The sequence below is a fragment of the Phyllostomus hastatus genome, unplaced genomic scaffold (assembly GCF_019186645.2).
Source record: "Phyllostomus hastatus isolate PE091 unplaced genomic scaffold, TTU_PhHast_1.1 phas_scaffold_1224, whole genome shotgun sequence".
Classification (NCBI taxonomy): Eukaryota; Metazoa; Chordata; class Mammalia; order Chiroptera; family Phyllostomidae; genus Phyllostomus; species Phyllostomus hastatus.
In genome coordinates this window covers 1,988,988-2,006,707 of record NW_025334008.1, presented here as the reverse complement: position 1 = coordinate 2,006,707, position 17,720 = coordinate 1,988,988, and the positions used below count along the sequence as shown (strand labels likewise).

The following is a 17,720-nucleotide window of genomic DNA, read 5'->3' as shown; positions in this document are numbered from 1 at the left end:
TCACTGGCCTTATTTTCTTCTGCCCCAGGGATGCTGGCCTCCCCTCTGGTCCACAGATATGCCAGACTTCCCCCCACCTCAGGGCCTCCACCCTCCCTGCTCCCTCTGCCTGGGACACTCTTCCCCCAGAGAACCCTTTGGCTCATTCCCCAACTACCTTTAGGCCACTGCTCAAAGGTCACTTCGGGTCAGGGCTTCCCTAACCCTATCTCCCTACCCTATTTCTTACTATTTTTCATAGCACTCTCAACTTCTATTACATATTGTATTTCTTTTTTTTTTCAAACTATAAGTATTTAGAAAGTCACAGAGGTAGAAGGCATGAGCAGTAGAATTCATGGGCTCAGGGAACATGTTACAGAGGCAAAAGAAGGGGTCTTTGGAGCTTAGGAGAAAGGGAAGTACAGACCACAAGGCGACTGGCGGGGAAGATGAGGGAGTGGAGAAACTCTCGGGATGCCCTCCTGGGAGGGAGAACGCCTACTGTATTCCTTTAACTTTCTCTCTCTTGGTAGCCCCCTCTTTGAGAATGGCAACATCAGTGAGCAGGAATATCTGTCTATCTGGTTTATTGCCCTATCCCTAGGGCCCAGAACTGCGACGGGTATATGGTAGGCACTCAATAAATATTTGTGGAAGGGAGAAGGGGAGGCAGGCAGGCGAGGGAAGGAGAAAGGGAGAGAGGAAGGAAGGAAGGGAGAGAAGGAGGGAAGAAAGAAGCTAACCCTTATAAAGCACTTACCTGGATAAACAAACCGTGGTATTCCAATACGATTCCGCCTTAAAAGAGAAGGGGATTCTGACACAGGCTACCAGGTGGACGGACCTTGCAGACACAATGCAAAGTGAAGCCAGACACACGAAGGGACGACCTGTGTGAGGTGCCAAGAGTAGTTAAGTTCACAGAGACAGAAAACAGAGCAGAGGCTGCCAGGCAGGGGGAGTTAGTGTTTATTGGGTGCCGAGTTTTTGCTGGGGAAGCCAAAAACATTGGGGGTGGGGGTGGGTGGTGGCTACTCAGCAGTGTGAATGCGCTTAATGCCCCTGCACTATACACTTAAAAATGGTTAAAATGGGAGAAGTGGGTTATGAATATTTTATAATAAAAAAGCACATGAATTTTTTATTTTTTTAACTTTTTCATTTTATTTATTGATTTGAGAGAGAGAGAGAAACATCCATTTGTTGTTCCACTTATTCATGCATTCATAGGCTGATTCTTGTCTGTGCCCTGACTGGGGATCGAACTCACAACTTTGGTGTATGGGGATGACACACTAACCCACTGACCTACCCGGCCAGGGTGCAAATTAACTTTTTTAAACTTTTGAACAGCCCAGGTCTGTTTGACCTCCACCCATGCCACTTCCTCCTTAAAGAGTCACCTCAACTTCCCTGACACCTCTCTCCTGACTTTCCTTCCAGCTCACCCAGGGCTCCCTTTCAGCCTCTCACAATGCTCCCCCCCACCCCAGCAGCCTCTTTTCACCCCCTGGAGGCCTGACTTGGGGTCCCTAGTCTTCTCACTCAACCTATTCTCCTTAGGTGGGCTCCGAGCTCTGCTGTCCCGTTTCATCGGTACAGCTAACACCCATCGCTGTCTGTACCCCGGCAGCTCAGACCTAGATCTGCAGTGAGGCCGCTAAGGGCCCTTCTCCTCCCTGCCCAGTCACCCTGGGCTTCTGCTTCTCCCTCCTCCTCCCCCTCCAGCACCCTGAGCTCTGCCACCACCCTCCGTCCTGCAGGTCTGCACTCACTCAGAATCGCTCCCCTCCTTCACACACCTACCCCCCCCACTTCCCCCCACCGTGAGCTCCTACTCACCCGCAGGCCCCGGCTCACCACCAGGGTCTTCCCACTCCTGGGGCTCCATCAGGCCCTTGGACACCACCCCTCCCTGTCCCAGAGGCCCTGTTGGCCTTTCCCACGAGACCATGAGCTCCCTGAAGGCCAGGACTGTGGCCATATGTTCATTCATTCATTCGTTCGTTCATTCATTCATTAGAGCACTCACATCTTAGCCCATGCTGTGTAAACGAGTGGAGTGGGGAGCAGGGTTTAGTCTGGCGGAAGGATACCCTGGAAGTGGCCCTGAGAGGCTTGAAGGCCGGGAAGGGCAGCAGTAGGCCGTTATGAGCCTAGTACACGGTTGCATCCCCAGCCTTCTGGTCTCCCGTGGGCTCCCTGTGGCCAACAGCTCCCGCTGAGTGTTCTTCTCAGCACAAGGAACACCTTGGAGACAAGCTCCACGGAGGGTCCATCTTATCCAAGCTTTCTGCTCAAACTAGGGTGGGAGGCTCGTGTTTACCAGGAGATGCTGTTATGACGCTGTTATGCTGCTAACTCTTTATTCTGAAATAGCTATAGATTCACGGAAAGTTACCCGAATAGTGCAGACAGTCCCGTGAGGCCGTCACCCAGCTCCCCGGGCTGCCATCTGGGTAACCGTGGTCCGACACCACACCGAGGCAGTTGCCGGGGCACCGGTGCTGTCCGCCAGACTCCGGGTGTTACTGCGCGCCCAGTGCTCACACGTACTGATCCGTCTGCCCGTGCGTGTATGCACGGGTGTACACGTGTGTTTCTGTGTAACTTTAACCTATTCATCGCTCTGTGTAAGATACAGAAGCAATCACTCATCACAGAGCAGGCCCCTCAGGCCTCCCACCAAGCTGTTCCCAGAGAATTCTTTCTTTACAAAAGGGGGTTCGGCATCTCACAGGGTATCTCGCCCTTCGGAGTCACCAGGGCCTGCAGTAGAAAGCAGCGAGGCCCATCGGCAGGGCGTGTTCACAAGACACAGGTGTGCACAGGGGCCAGCCGGGCGTGTGCATTCAGAGGCACAGAGCGAGTCCCCAAGGGCAGAGACAAGCTCTTGGCAGCCCGGGCAGAGGGGGGCGGGCGGCGGTTTGGGAGCCAGCCCTGGGCCGGTGAGGGAGGGACAGCACGGAGAGGTGGCCTCCTGAGTCACCGCGTGGTGGTCCAGGGAGGAGCTGCCCAGGCCCAGAGACAAATTGCAGTCATTAGGAAGTTTAAGAGGCTGGGGGAGGGGCTGAGCGCTCGGAACAGGCCCCAAGTTTGCATGTGTCCCCCAAACCCAGGGCTCCATCTTCGGTGTCCCCCGGGACCCTTCCTCGTCTCACTACTCTGCGTCTCGTGTTCTCTCTGGGACCCTGCCCTTCTCTGTCTGGGTCTGCATCTCTTACTCCGTCTCTGTATCCTACTCTCCCGTTCCGCACTGAGCCTCGCCATCTGCCCACCTTTGGGGACTGTGAGGACCACAAAGGGAGCCAGCAAGGGAAACAGGACGGCCTGGCTCCTGCTGACTCCCCCTGCTCTCTCTCCCCCTGCGCTCGCGTGCTCTCTCTCTCTCTCTCTCTCTCTCTCTCTCTCTCTCCTGTCGCCTTCCTGCTCTCCTTCGATGGCCTCTCTGCCTCTCTGCACCTCCTTCCATCATCACGGCCCTTATGCCGCAGGTGTGTGTTTGGGGGAGGGGCCACCTCCACTTCCTGGCTCTCTCTTTCCCTGCTTCTCTTGCTCTGGGCCTGCTTCTGTTCCGTCTTCACCTTCTTCCCTGTTTTCTCTGCCTCTCGCTCTGCTTTGCCTCCTCCGTCTCTCCATGAATCTCTCTCTCTCTGGGCCTCCCTCCCCGGTCTTCTCTTTCTCAGTCGGCCTCCTCCGCCCCATCACTCTCAGTTCTGCCTTCCTCACGTCGCTCTGGGCCTGTATTTTCCTCAGCCTTTCCTTCCCTCTCCACCTGAGTGTGACTTCTCTCACACTTCCAGCCTCTGCCACGCCCTCTCTCAACCCCTCCCAGCACCTTCTCCTGAGCCCCCATCGCCTCCTCATCCACCCTTCCCTGAGATACCCCTCTCTGGATCCCTTCCACACTGTCACATACTTGCCACTGGCCAGGCGGGTTCTCACTAACAACTGTGGCTGCTTCCCTGGCCAGAGAGGGGAGGGAGGAGATGGTAGGAGTGAGTCTTGGAATGGGAACTAAGCAATTCTAAAAAAATGTCAGGAAAAGGGTGTGGTGGGGGGGCAGGTCCAACTGCCCAGACCAGGGATAAAAGGCCTCCACGGAGTGACAGAGAGGTGATGCACCACCCCCACTTCCTCCACACGGGGAGACACCAGGGCCGGACTGGACGCGAACCTTGTTCAGCATCCCACCTCCAGCCACCAAGGACCTCAGGCCCTCACTCTGTCCAGTATCCATGCCTCTCAGGGTCTCAGGCTCTGTGTGAGAGGCTCTTGTCTCTGTCCCTCAACCTCTGGGTCTCTCACCGCCTCCTTCTCCCTCACTTTCTCTCTGTCTTTGCCAGAACCCAGCCCCCAGCACCCAGAATGTTCCTCCTGCTGGCTGCACTTCAGATCTTGGCTGTAGGTAAGACAGCAATGGGGCCAGGGCTATGGAGTCCCCTGGAAATGCTGAGAAAGGAGGGACAAGGGGCCCTGGGGACCCAGGATGCTCATGGGGGATGTGGTGATGGGAGTGGGGGGTAGTTTGGAAATCAAGTCTGAGGAACTTGCTGGAGGGGAGCTTAAGTGCAGACCTGTGGTTGTATCAGGAGGTCTCACGGGTCATGAAAGAAAGGAGGGCCCCAGGGTGCCCTGCACTGTGTCAGGAAGAACTAGCTCAGGGAAAAACGGCATGCTGTCGGAAACAGTGGCGGTGGTGGCGGTGAGGATGGGGTGGTGAGCTCATGGCAGGGACGTGGCGTGCATACAGAGTGGGTGTGTGGGAAATTTGGGGAAGGGGCAGGGAGCTCCTTGAGTGTGTTGGAGAATGATTAATGAAAAGTGTTTGTTGCAAAATGCACTCAAGGGCAGAACACGTAGCAAGACCCTGGATCAGACAAGGGGGTGGGGTTCGGTGCGCTCCCTATTGTGTCGAGGCAGTGGGGCCATGTTGGGCTTATCTCATATTGGCCATGGCAGACAGGTATGGTGGTTCAAGGGTTAAGCCAAGAAAAGAGGATTTGGGTCCTGGACATCCTAGATTTCTGGGGGGTGGAGGGCATTTATTCACCTGCTTGCCCACCCCACCCCTCCCTGTTCCTAGCCATGGCACAGGGCCAAGGGGATAACAAGATAATTGGTGGCTACCCATGCATCCCGCACTCCCAGCCGTGGCAAGCAGCCCTGCTGGTGGGTGTCACCTGTCGCTTCCTCTGCGGAGGGGCCCTGCTGTCAGACCGGTGGGTCATCACCGCTGCTCACTGCTCCCGCCGGTGAGTGATGCTCTCCCCTATTCTCATGACAAGGGAATTCCAGCCTGGAGCCCCAGGGCTCAGCTGAGAACGTGGACCCTGGTCCAGAACCCAAAGTAGTAGCTGGGTCCCAGTTGGGGGGGCGGTGTCTAGAGAAAAGCCTAGAACCCACCATACATCTTGAACTCACATTAGATTCTGAAAGTGGGTTGACAGTGTAGGACCCATTTGCCAGCTTGGAGGCCCACACGGAACCTAGAACCTAATGTGTCATCTTGAGATCCATACAGAGGCCAGGCTCCACGTAGAGACTAAGAATTCTAGATTGGTGAATTCTGGAATTGGATGAATTTGAAGCAAGGTATTTATTTATTTATTTATTTATTTATTTATTTATTTATTTATTTTTAGACAGAGGGGAAAGGAGAGGAAAAGAGAGAGAGAGAAACATCAGTGTGTGGTTGCTTCTCATGCACCCCCTACTGGGGACTTGGCCCGCAGCCTAGGCATGTGCCCTGACTGGGAATCGAACAGGTGACCCTTTGGTTTGCAGGCTGGTGCTCAATCCACTGAGCCATACCAGCCAGGGCCAAGATCTCCATTTAGAAACCCAGGACCACTCTCAGAACACTGTCTAGTGTTTGAAAAGAGCTTTTTGCAGAATGCAGTCAAGGTCAGAACACATAGCAAGACTCCATGAAACATTCTAATACAGAGTCTGGATCAGACCCTATAGTCCAGCCATAAATCCAGAACCCCGCTTACAGGTGGATCATACAGCTCAGCATGTAGGAGAGAATCAGAACCTGGAGCCCCCTCTAGATCCAATGTTTAGTTCAGAGTCCAGTCTATAGCTCCCCTTTGAGCAGCCTAGATCCCAGACCTCAACCCAGCATCTAAATCCCAGAATGCAGGCTATAATCTGAAACCCCACACAGGGCACATAACCCCTCTAAGATTCTAGAACTAAACCAAGAAACTAGGCTCCAGATACTCATCGTACTGCCTAGGAACCAGATCTAATGCCGTAAACTGAAGCTCAAGTTGAGAACCTAGAGCCCAGAACTCAGCCCAGAGCCTAGGATATAAAGCCCAGAAGGCAAACCAGCATCTGGAAACTTGGATCCAAGGGTTCCATCTAGTACCCAGACCCAACCTGAGGTCAAGGGCTCTGACTGGAATCTAGAATCAAAAGCTCAAACTAAAGTATATTTCAGTGTGAAACACAGCCCACTCTAGAATCAAGAACTCAGAACAATGTTGAAAACCCTAAGCCCAAACCATGGCCTAAAGCTCAGATTATAGATCAGAACTTAAGCAAGAACCCAGAACTCAACCTAGAAAGTGGAGCTCATATCACTGTCCAGAATCCATAGCGTGGGTCTTTTTTTTTTTTTTTAAGATTTTATTTATTTATTTTTAGACAGAGGGGAAGGGAGGGAGAAAGAGAGGGAGAGAAACATCAATGTGTGGTTGCCTCTCATGCGCCCCCTACTGGGGACTTGGCCCACAGCCCAGGCATGTGCCCTGACTGGGAATCGAACAGGTGACTCTTTGGTTTGCAGGCTGGTGCTCAATCCACTGAGCCACACCAGCCAGGGCCCATGGCTCAGGTCTTAATCCAGTTGTCAATATAACATCTTCACCCTACCCCAAAACTAAAAGCTGAAATCAATATCTAGAGCCCAGATTCCAGCTGTAATGCAGAGCTCAAAACAAAACCATCAACTTACCCTAAAACTGAAAGCTCACACCAGTGTCTGGAAAGCATGCCACAATCCCAACTCAGTCTAGAACTCCAATCCCAGCTTAGACTTCAAAGTCCAGAATGTTCAGAACCCAGAAACCAGGCTAGAACCAGTATGGACCCTCCCTGGAGCCTAGGCCAGAATATCAGTTCTGATTTAGAGTCTAGAGCTGTAGCCAGGGCCTGGCTTAGAACACAGAGCATAGAACCTGGCACTGGCCAAGAACTCCCAACCATCACTGTACACCCAAGCCAGAAGCCAGAAGCCAGAAGCCTCTCCTCCCTCAGACCTGGGAGTCTAGCTCAAGAGAGCAAGGGAGGACAGTGGGACTGGGCCAAGGGAGCCTACTACCCAGGCCACAGGAAAGGCCCAGGAGGCCAGCAAGCGCTCAGCCCACAGTTGGACGGTATGGGGCTGGAGTGTGGGGAGGTGTCTCCAGGCCATATCATGAACAGTGCTGCTCTTGCGGGTCCTGGTCCAGGAACCTGCGGGTTGCCCTGGGCAAGCAAAACCTGAAGAATAAGAACGAGGCCACACAGCAGGTGCTGCGTGTGGTGCGCCAGGTGCCACATCCCCAGTACAACCATCGGACCAACGACAACGATCTGATGCTTCTGCACCTGAGTCGGCCTGCACAGCTGGGGCAGGCAGTGAGGCCCATCACTCTGGCCCAGAGCTGTGCCCGCCCTGGCACCTCCTGCCTTGTGTCCGGCTGGGGCACCACATCCAGTCCCATCGGTGAGGAACCCTGTGTCCTGAAGGCAGGGGAGGCTCTGGGGGCTGGGGTCCCGGGTCTGAAGGAGGAGGAGGTGGGTCCCCATATTCCTGGGTCCTGTTGGAGGGTAGACCCAAGTCATGACCCCTCAGTGCCTATCCAGCCAGCTACCCCAACAATCTGCAGTGTGTGAACATCGAGATCGCCTCCAACCAGCAGTGTAAGAACGCCTACCCCGGAGCCATCACTGCCGGTATGGTCTGTGCCGGGGTCCCCAATGGTGGAAAGGACTCTTGTCAGGTGAGGCCCAGGGTGAGAGCTGGAGGCAGGGGAGGGCTTGGGGCTGGGACCTCAGTACAAAAGCATCTCAGGAGCATGAAAATCAGAGGGGCGGGCCCCCCGAGACCCAGAGAGAGATTAGAACAACCAGGCTCCCTCCCAGCTATAAGCTCTTGCAAGGAACCTAATCCTTCTGTGCCTCAGTCTCCTTATCTGTCAAGCAGAGGTGGCACCTTTAGGAGCCGTGGGTGGAATTAGATGAGGTGGTTCACGTCCACAGAAAGAGAAAGAGTGCAGAGCAGCACCTGCCTACAGCTCTGATCACGGCTGTCATTGTCACTATTAAATATGGACACCCAGAAATCTGTGATCAGGGCCGCCAGACATCCACCCCTGGGAGATGACCCCAAAGACAGAGGAATATAATGAGATACACACGGTTCTGTGGAGTCAGGGCAAAGACAAAGAAGAGCTCAGCAAAACCCAGAGGCAGCAGCAACCAGAGAAGAAGGGAGGCAGTGACCCCCAACCCCAGGGCTGATATCAGCAGAGTCCCTCCACTCCCCCTCCCTTACCCCTGGGTGTCAGCCCTTGTGCTTCCCCATCTCCATCTCTCTCGACTTCTCCGACTTCTCCTCACACAAGGCTCTGACGCTCCGTCCATGGGCGTCTCCATTGGTTTCTCCCCCTCAGGGAGATTCTGGGGGACCCCTGGTGTGCCAAGGGCAGCTCCAGGGCCTTGTGTCCTGGGGGATGGAGCGCTGCGCCCTGCCTGGCTACCCCGGAGTCTACACCAACCTCTGCAAGTACTACAGCTGGATCCAGCAAACCATGAGGGGTGGCTGACTGCCGGATTGACAGGACATCGCTGCCCACTTGCTGCCCAGGCCTGCAAGCTCCACCTGAGACCCAGGGGCCCTGGCCCCTATCCCTCGCTCCCTCAGACCCTGGATACCAAGCCCCCAACATCCTGGCCCCGACCCCTGGCCCAGAGCTCCCCCCACTCCCAAAGCGGCCCCTTGGATGTTGTCTCCCCACCCCCCACAGCACAGCGGGCAGGAGCCCGAAGGCACCAAACCAGCAACAATTCCAAAGAAGATTTAGTGTCTCTAAAACCCGGAAACGTGATAATAAAAACGGAATCACCCTAAACCCCATCCTTCTGTTCATTTCGTTCACCCAAGAGGCACACAGCAGCTCCCTGGCACACAGCTAGGAGCTGGGTCTAAGGCTGGCTGAGTGGAACGCCCGTGGTTCCCGATCCGCTCTCCCAGCCACTGTGTCCTGTGTGAAGGAGGAGACCTCCGGGCTCTGCAGCGCGGCCCCGCCTCCCGGCTGGGTCCTGCCAGCGGAGGAGAGTGCAGAGGCCCGGGGCAGGGAGGGCAAAGACGCACTGTTTCCTGGAAAACCCTATGCAAATACAGAAGTCCTCTTTTTTTTTTAAATCAGATCTCAGGTGAAGAGAGTTGAGTTAATCATGTTCCGAAGTTCAAGTCCTGGCAGAGCCCTGCTATCGTTATATTGGTTTTATTTCCACCTGTCATACCTGCTCTCCTCCCTCCCCACAGCCTCCGGCACCAGTGGCCTCAGATGCCATGCACCTGAATGCCAGTGCCTGGTTGCCTTGTCTTGCTCCTCATTTACAGGAAACCATCGTGCTACAAATTTCATTTCCCTCCTTACTTTCGTTCATCAACAACTGTTTTATCGGGCACCTACTATGCACCAGGCATGGGTGTACTTATCTCGAACTTGAACTTGCCTTGCGACAGGCATTGCTCTAGAAAGTGGAGCTGCGAACAAGCCAGACAAAACTAAATGTTTCTCCTCACAGAGCTTACATTCTAGCAGGAGGTGATGGACAAGAAACAATACACATAATTTAAAAGCAAAGTAGAGAGTCCCCGGTGAGTAAAAACGTCAATAAACTTGGGCCAGGCATCGGGCCCAGTTGTGCTGGAGCCAACTCATTCATACCAGCCCAGAAGAGACTATTGGCAAGTTTTCAGGAATTTTGAGAGCAGGTTGCTAAACACAGCCATCATTAAAAATTAAATTACATAAACTTATAATTAAACAAGGTATATTAAAAAAACAAAGTCCAAGAGTAACTTGCTCCTAAGCATGTTTTTAATTAGGCTCAAATAAACATATAAAATTTCAAAAGAAAAAAAGGAAGTTCATAGTACTCGAAATTCATCAGTTCCTAATTATTTTTACCAATAGCCATGCTTTGAAGTTATTTGTGCCTACCACATTACATCTATAATGGTGGGCTTCTGATTCTGTGTCAGTTGACTTTGCATTAGTAGGTGGGTATCAGCCCAGCGGCAGTATTTACACCACAGAAATTAGCAACAGCACAGGCCAGAGAGCTGTTGTTAAACCCTCATCGACACACTACGGCACAGGTCAGCCCAGGAACAGCCTGACGATCGTGTTGTCGTCCATCTGCTCACAGTTCTGTGCTTGGGTGCTGCCGTGTTTGAACAGAGTGGCACACAGTGTGGCTTCACCAGTGTCCACTGCTGTGCTGGGGGGACAGCACAGAATCAGAGCGTTCTGAGGTGGCAGGTCTGGGGCCTTCATGACAACAGCTGCTCAGAGATTGCTGGGACATAGAGCCTCCACCTTCTGTTGAGGCCAAATAGGCACAGTGTGGTGCCTACAGACAGCAGCCCAACAAGCTCTGGGGTGGGGGTGGGGCCCGGAAGGGAAGACAAGCAGCCTTGTACTTGGGAAGCTGCAGATCCTGAGTGTGATGAGGGTAAAGCTCTGCTATAATTCTTGGCCTGCAACCCTCTCTAAAGCTAAGTAAACATACTTTAAAGATTCTTTAATCTGATTTCTAGCCCACACTTCCAGCTGTGGTGGTTGAGGATGGAGTACCATATTTTATTGCTTCTGGCATGCACATTCCTTTCACATTTTTATTTATTTTTGTTATTATTATTTTCTACTCCTCACTTAAGGATATGTTTCATTGATTTTTATTTCTAAATTTTTGTTGTCCTTAGTTTTTGTTGTGCAAGGAGGCACAGTGTGTCTACCTACGCCTCCATCTTGGCCGGAAGTGTTTTATTGATTTTTAGAGAGAGAAGAAAAAGGGAGGGAGAGAGAGAGGGAGATGTGAGAGAGAAATATTCATCAGTTGCCTCCTGTATGCTCCCTGACTGGGGATCAAACCTGCAACCTTTTGGTGTATAGGGCAGTGCTCCAACCAACTGAGCCACAGAGCCAGGGCTCTTTCACATTCTTAACGTTTCTAAAAGTGGAAGGTATATTCCAACTAATTTGGCATTATGTCACACTTTAATCCATATCCCTTTTTTCTTTCTTACTGATATATAAAATAAAAGTGCAAATACAATCCACAGCATTGTGGACCAAAAAAAGGGAAGGGGGCTCTACAGAAAGTAACCTCTCAGAGGGATCTCATCGTAAATTCCCAACTGGGCAGGTCATGGTGGGTAGTCAAGTCCCAGGCATGTAACTTCTTTAGTGAAAGGTTTTAAGCCAGCCCTGGCCGTTGTTCTTGTGCACCTACGTGAGCACATACATCTTTGAAATGCCAGAAGTCACACCTGTCGAAGGGGTCCTTAACCCTCAAGAAAGCACACCATACAATCCTCACCTCGTCATCTCCCACCTCCATGTTACTTTCCTTCATTCCCTCCTTATTTTCAAATGCAAGAAAGAACCCTGAAAACTTTCATTTTCAGGAGCATTTGCAATTTTGCTCCCCAGCATATGTCTTTAGTCTGGCTGCCGTCAACTCTCACAAAACTCATTTACAGGTTTAGATGTTTCTTACCTTGACAGTATTTTAGATTTGATAAAATAGGGTACCCAGGAAAGTGAGCGTGGGTGAGGAGTCAGGTCGCCGTGTTAAAACGGTGACCTCATCCCACCACACAGTGTCAACCTATCCACACTGCTGTTTGCTCATCTAGCTTACTGTTTCTAGCGGCCACAGTCTTCGCAACCTGTGCGGTCTACTAGCCACTTGTGGTCATTTTAAAATTAAGATTAGCTCCATTCAACACGTGTTGCATTTCCATTCCTAGGTTGCACAGCAACACGTTGGCACTCGATAACCCTGTGTGGCCGGTGGCAGCCGTATTGTGTGCTGCCGATAAATAAAAAAATTCCATCACCGAGGGAAGTCCTCTTGGACCGCCCTTCTCTAGTCTTATCCCTGCTTCTCATAGCGTGGTCCCCAAAACAGCAGACTTGTAACCACCTGACACTTAGTAGGAGTTGAGTCTTGGACCCCCCCAGCCCAGACCAACTAAAAGCAGAATCTGCACTTTGCCAAAACCCCCAGAGGACTCAGTGCATATTGAAGTTTGAGGGGCACCCAGCCATGGTGTCGCCATCTGAAACGTCCAGACCGGCAGAGAATGTTTGTTGAGAGTTTATTGGAGCCAAAATGACCACACGTGCTGGAGAGCAAGATCTCAAATGCTGTGGGGAATAACAGTTTTGCAGCTCTTTTTTATGCATTTGAAATGAAGAGAGTAAAACCCTGGCCAGGTAGCTCAGTTGGTTAGAGTGTCATCCCAACACACCAAGGTTGAGGGCTTTATCTCCAGTCTGAGCACATGTATGAATAAGTCAATGATTGCATAAATATGTGTAACAACAAACCGATGATTTCTCTCTCTCTCTCCCTCTCTCTCCCTCTCTCTCTCTCTCTCTCTCTCTCTCTCTCTCTCTCTCTCTCTCTCTCTCTCTCCCCCTCTGTCTCTCTCTCAAATAACAAAAAATAAATTAAGGAGGGAACTAAGGAAGATTACAAGAAAGTAGGAGAAAGCAAGGCAGGCATTAGATTACAGGAAAATTAACAAGATTATGTGCTCTGTTGAGGATGGTTACACCTTCAAGGGGCATTACTTCTGGCATTTCAAAGGCAGGTTAACCTGGATGCACGAAAACAATGGAGAGGACTGCCTGAAAAACTTCTCACTAAAGAAGTGATAGGTGCCGGGTGTGACTGCTCCCCAGGCCCTGCCCAGCTGGAACTTTGTGATTTATTTGAGCACCACTTTTCCATCCACCGTGTCAATGACCCAGTCCCCCAGTGAGGAACACACCTTATTCTTTTCACTACCCAAGCCATGATGCAATGACCATTTGGGGTGTCAACCACAAACAAAAGTCAACTAGGTATTTATTTCATCACCAAAAAGGATTTATTTAAAAAATAAAATAAAATATGATCCAGTGTGGGCAGCCATGGCCAGCCATGTGGACGTTCATGCCAGGACAAAGATGGAGAAAGTATTTTGGAGAGGGGCAAAGAAAGCTAAGGGGATGGGCTGGTACAACCACAGAGCTGCATTGTAAACATGTTGGATCCTATAGGGCTTTCTTGACAACACAGGGAGTAGAGCTCCCCGTAAGACCTTCCCAATTCCTGTCTTGGGTATGGTCTCTTGTTCTAAATTTTGACGGGGGGCATGCTTCTTCCTACCTAGAGGAGACATCCCCAGAATATTTGAGCAGGACTACTGGATCCAAAGGCCTACCCTTAATCGTTTTCACCAAGTACCAGCAGATTTTTGTCTATATGAGAAAGGTTCCTGTCTCCCCACATCTTCAGTAGTGCCAGTAGATCATTCATTCAGCAAATATTCATTGACTCCTTTTATGTGCCAGGTACTGTCCTAGGAACAAAAGAGATAAACACCTTAGCCCTGGCTGGAGAGGCTCAGTGAATTGAGCACCAGCCTGCAGACCAAAGGGTCACCGGTTCGATTCCCAGTCAGGGTACATGCCTGGGTTGTGGGCCAGGTCCCCAGCTGGGAGCGTGCAAGAGGTAAGTAATGGATGTATCTCTCTCTCACACATCAATGTTTCTCTCCCTCTCTTTCTCTTTCCCTTCCCATCTCTCTAAAAATAAATAAATAAAGTCTCTTTTTAAAAAATAACACAGATAAACACCTCTGCCTTGAGGAACTTCCAGAGGAGAGGCAGACAAAGAAATAATCAATAAGTAAAACATAAAACATTACAGATGGGAGACTAAGGAGACAGAGGATTGTAGAGGAAAGTGGCAATGTTTTATGTTTTGGTTTTTTTGTTTTGTTTTGTTTTTAATTGTTAAGTGAACATTTCCCACCTGTTGGCAGGACTCAAATTATCCCATTAATGGGTGAGTCCCCTTTAACTTGTCAATTACACTTGACATTCATTATTATTTTATATTTGTTTCAGGTGTACAGCATAGTGATCAGGCATTTATATAATTTACGGAGTGATTCTCCCTGATAAGCCTAGTACCCACCTGGAACCATGCATAGCTATTAGCATATTATTGACAATATTTCCTGCACTGTGCTTTACTTCCGTGAGGGTTGCAATGGTAAGTGGGTGGTTATGCATGAAGGGTTGTTAACTCAGCAGGCCCTGCACATTACAAACAAAGGCTTGGCCTTTGCCTAGATTCTGGGAGATAACCACTAAGCCTCTGCAATATCCTGTTTTTGTTTATCTGGGGGCACTGGACCATGCCAGAGAGTCTATCCTCTAATAGGGTGACTTCTGGTGCAGTCCTCAGAGCATATTGTGATCAGTTGGATTTCCGGAGGGCCCAGAGACTAAGTAAGGGCAGCCCCCAAGGGTAGAGAGCTGCGCTTACATGACCAACACCCAATACAATACCTAGACACTAGAGCTCAGGTGAGCTCCCCTGGTGGGTACCAGTCTGTATGTGTTGTCAAACGTCATGGTTGGGTGCAGCCTCTGTGGAAAACAATATGGAATCTTCTCAAAAAATTAAAAATGGCCCTGGCTGGTGTAGCTCAGTGGATTGAGCACCAGCCTGTGGTCCGGAGGGTCATCGATTCGATTCCCAGTCAAGGCACATGCCTGGGTTGTAGGCCAGGTCCCCAGTGGGGGATACGTGAGAAGCAACCACACATTGATGTCTCCATCTTTCTCCATCCCTTCTCTTCTCTAAAAATAAATAATCTTTAAAAAAATTAAAAATGGAACTGCCTTATGTAACCCACTTCCACTGCTTATGTAACCCACTTCCAATCCCACTGCTGGGAATATACCCTAAGAATCCCAAAACACCATTTCAAAAGAACTTGCCCTGGCTGGTGTGGCTCAGTGCATTGAGTGCTGGCCTGCAAACCGAAGGGTCACTGGTTTCATTTCTCATTAGGGCACATGCCTGGGTAGTAGGCTGGTCCCAGCTGGGAGCTTGCAAGAAGCAACTGATTGATGTATCTCTTGCACATCGATGCTTCTCTCCTTCTCTTTCTCTGTCCCTTCCTATCTCTCTAAAAATAAATAAATAAAATCTTTTTTAAAAAAACACTTATGCACCCCGGTGTTCATAGCAGCATTATTTATAGCCAAGTGTTGGAAACAGCCTAAGTGTCCACCAGTAGATGAATGGATTAAAAAACTGTGGTTCATCTACACAATGGAATACTACACAGTAGAAAGAAAGGAGGAATTCTTACCCTTTGCAACCCCATGGATGGAACTGGAGACTATTATGCTAAGTGAAATAAGGCAGTCAGTGAAAGACAAATACCGTATGATCTCACCTGTAAGAGGAATCCAATGAACAAAATAAACTAATGAGCAAAACAGAACCAGAGACATGGAAAGAGGGAACATACTGACAGCTGCTGGAGAAAAGTGGGGAGGGGAGAATGGTGGGAAGAAGGGGAAGGGAGTAGTCAAAGAACCTGTATGAATGACCCATGGTCATGGACAGCAGTGTGGCGATTAACTGTGGGAGCAGGATGGGGGTGGGATGGGCTGGACGGAGGAGAGCAAATGGGGAAATTGGAACAACTGTAATAGAATAAACAAGATTTTTTAAGCCATTGTTGGGCCCTGACTGGTGTACTCAGTGGATTGAGCATAGATGTGCATGTGCCTGGGTTGAGGGCTGGGTCCCCAGTAGGAGACGTGGGAGAGGCAACCACACATTGATGTCTCTCTGCTTTTTTCTCTTTCCCTCCCCCCTCTCTAAAAATAAATAAATAAAATCTTTTAAAAAATAAAATAAGAAGCCATTGCTAGGAGAATTCAGTGTTCTCTGTGTGACTACACCAAGAGAGGGCAACAGGAAGCTTGGGCCTCTCTCCTGGCCTCTGCCCTAGGTGCTGTTTTCCTGTGTTCACGTTAATCTGTAGCCTTTTGCTATAATAAAACAACACCGTGAGTATTACAGCTTTTCTGAGTTCTGTGAGTCCCTCTAGTGATTCACTGAACCCGTCTTGGGTTACCCAATTACAGTAGTCAAGGAAGTCTTCATGGGGACAATGACAAGTGTGGAAGAAAAGGGGCCACATAGGAGCCTGACAAGCTAGGGGAAGCCTACGAGGTGGCCTTACAAACTGAGAGACCTAAGGTAACCACAAAGGATGGTCTGAAATTAAAACTTACTAACTAAAGCGGTTTGTTCATGGCAGGTAGTCATGTTGTAGGCCAGTATTTTTCCCTAACAAAAGTCGATCTTTAACTTAACTGAGACTGTCTACTGTTTTTTTGCATCTACATAATATTCCTTTGGAATGTTAAGGTGACTTCCCTTTTTCCCAGACCCCTTGGGCACAAGCTGAGACCACAAATCCCGTCATTGTTATTGTTATCATGGTTTTTTAAAAAGATTTAAAGGGGAAGAGAGGAAGAAAGAGAGGGAGAGAAACATGACAACCCAGGCATGTGCCCTGACTGGGAATCAAACCAGCAGCCCTTTGGTTTGCAGGTCAGTGCTCAATCCACTGAGCCACACCAACCAGGGCTTTTGTTAATTTTTTACTGTTAACGATCCCTTACCTACCTATGTAAAAGAAATACGTGTGAAAACAAGAATGGAAAGAGAAAAAAAAGATGTATGTGTCTGCCTGAGTATAATGCTCACTTTTTTACCCAAATTTTTGAGGGGAAAAATAAGGATGCACATTTTACATGGGTATGATGATGACATACCATGGGTATAATAACGTATAATCCCATGTGCAGTGTGCACAAAACCATGGGTACGCATCATACACAGCAAAATATGGTATTCCTTTTACTTTTTATCCAATCACAGAGGTTTCACTGCCTTGCTTTCTCCCACTCCCCTGATCGGTCACCAGTGGATTTCATCTAACCCCCCTGTGTCTCCTCCTTTGAGTGTTATGTATAAAATAAAGTGCTACACTGCCATCCTCCACACCATTTGTCAGTCCGTTGAGATGTTGCTTCCCAGGATTGACATGAATTTGGCTCAAATAAACTCACCAAAAATTCCCTACAGGTACCAATGTTTCCTACATTGAGACGAGAATAGAAGAAACCACGTAGACAGCTGGTTGGAAAGAGAGTTTCCACAGTGTGAAGAACAGCCCTGAGGTGGGAGTGTGCCCGGCGGCATGAAAGAAGCAGGAGGGGAGGAGGTTGATGACATCAGAGGACTCCTGGGTCCAATGGTCTAGAGCCTTGCGGGACACCCTGAGGGAACTCGACTTTCACTCCAAGTGAGGTGGAAGGCATTGCAGGGCTTTGAGAAGAGGAGTGGCCTGCCCTGACTTACTTTTTAAAAGGTCAGTCTGGCTGCTGTGTCGCAAATAGAATGTAGGTGGACAAGGACAGAAACAGAGCCATCAGATAGGACACGTACAATAATCCAGGGTGAGAGATGATGGCGGCTGGGAGGGACCAGGGCGGCGAGGATGGACGGTGTTGAGAAACGGGCAGATTCTGGATCTGTTTTGAAGGCAGAGCTGACAGGGTTTGGTAACCAAG

The 17,720-nt window shown here is 50.0% G+C and overlaps 1 protein-coding gene across 1 annotated transcript; it reads left to right on the top strand.

The window, feature by feature from the left end:
* The first annotated feature begins 4,088 nt into the window (after positions 1–4,088).
* Positions 4,089–9,100, top strand: KLK14 (kallikrein related peptidase 14). The gene is made up of 5 exons (XM_045856411.1): positions 4,089–4,390; positions 5,069–5,237; positions 7,446–7,702; positions 7,843–7,979; positions 8,652–9,100. The coding sequence occupies exons 1-5, from the start codon at positions 4,102–4,104 to the stop codon at positions 8,802–8,804; spliced, it is 1,005 nt and encodes a 334-aa protein (XP_045712367.1). The 5' UTR covers positions 4,089–4,101; the 3' UTR covers positions 8,805–9,100.
* Positions 9,101–17,720: the final 8,620 nt, after the last annotated feature.

Coding starts and splice junctions, on each gene's coding strand:
- KLK14 (XM_045856411.1), top strand. CDS start 4,102: ATGCACCACCCCCACTTCCTCCACACGGGGAGACACCAGGGCCGGACT. Junction 4,391..5,068: donor ACTTCAGATCTTGGCTGTAG/GTAAGACAGCAA, acceptor CCCTGTTCCTAG/CCATGGCACAGGGCCAAGGG. Junction 5,238..7,445: donor GCTGCTCACTGCTCCCGCCG/GTGAGTGATGCT, acceptor GTCCTGGTCCAG/GAACCTGCGGGTTGCCCTGG.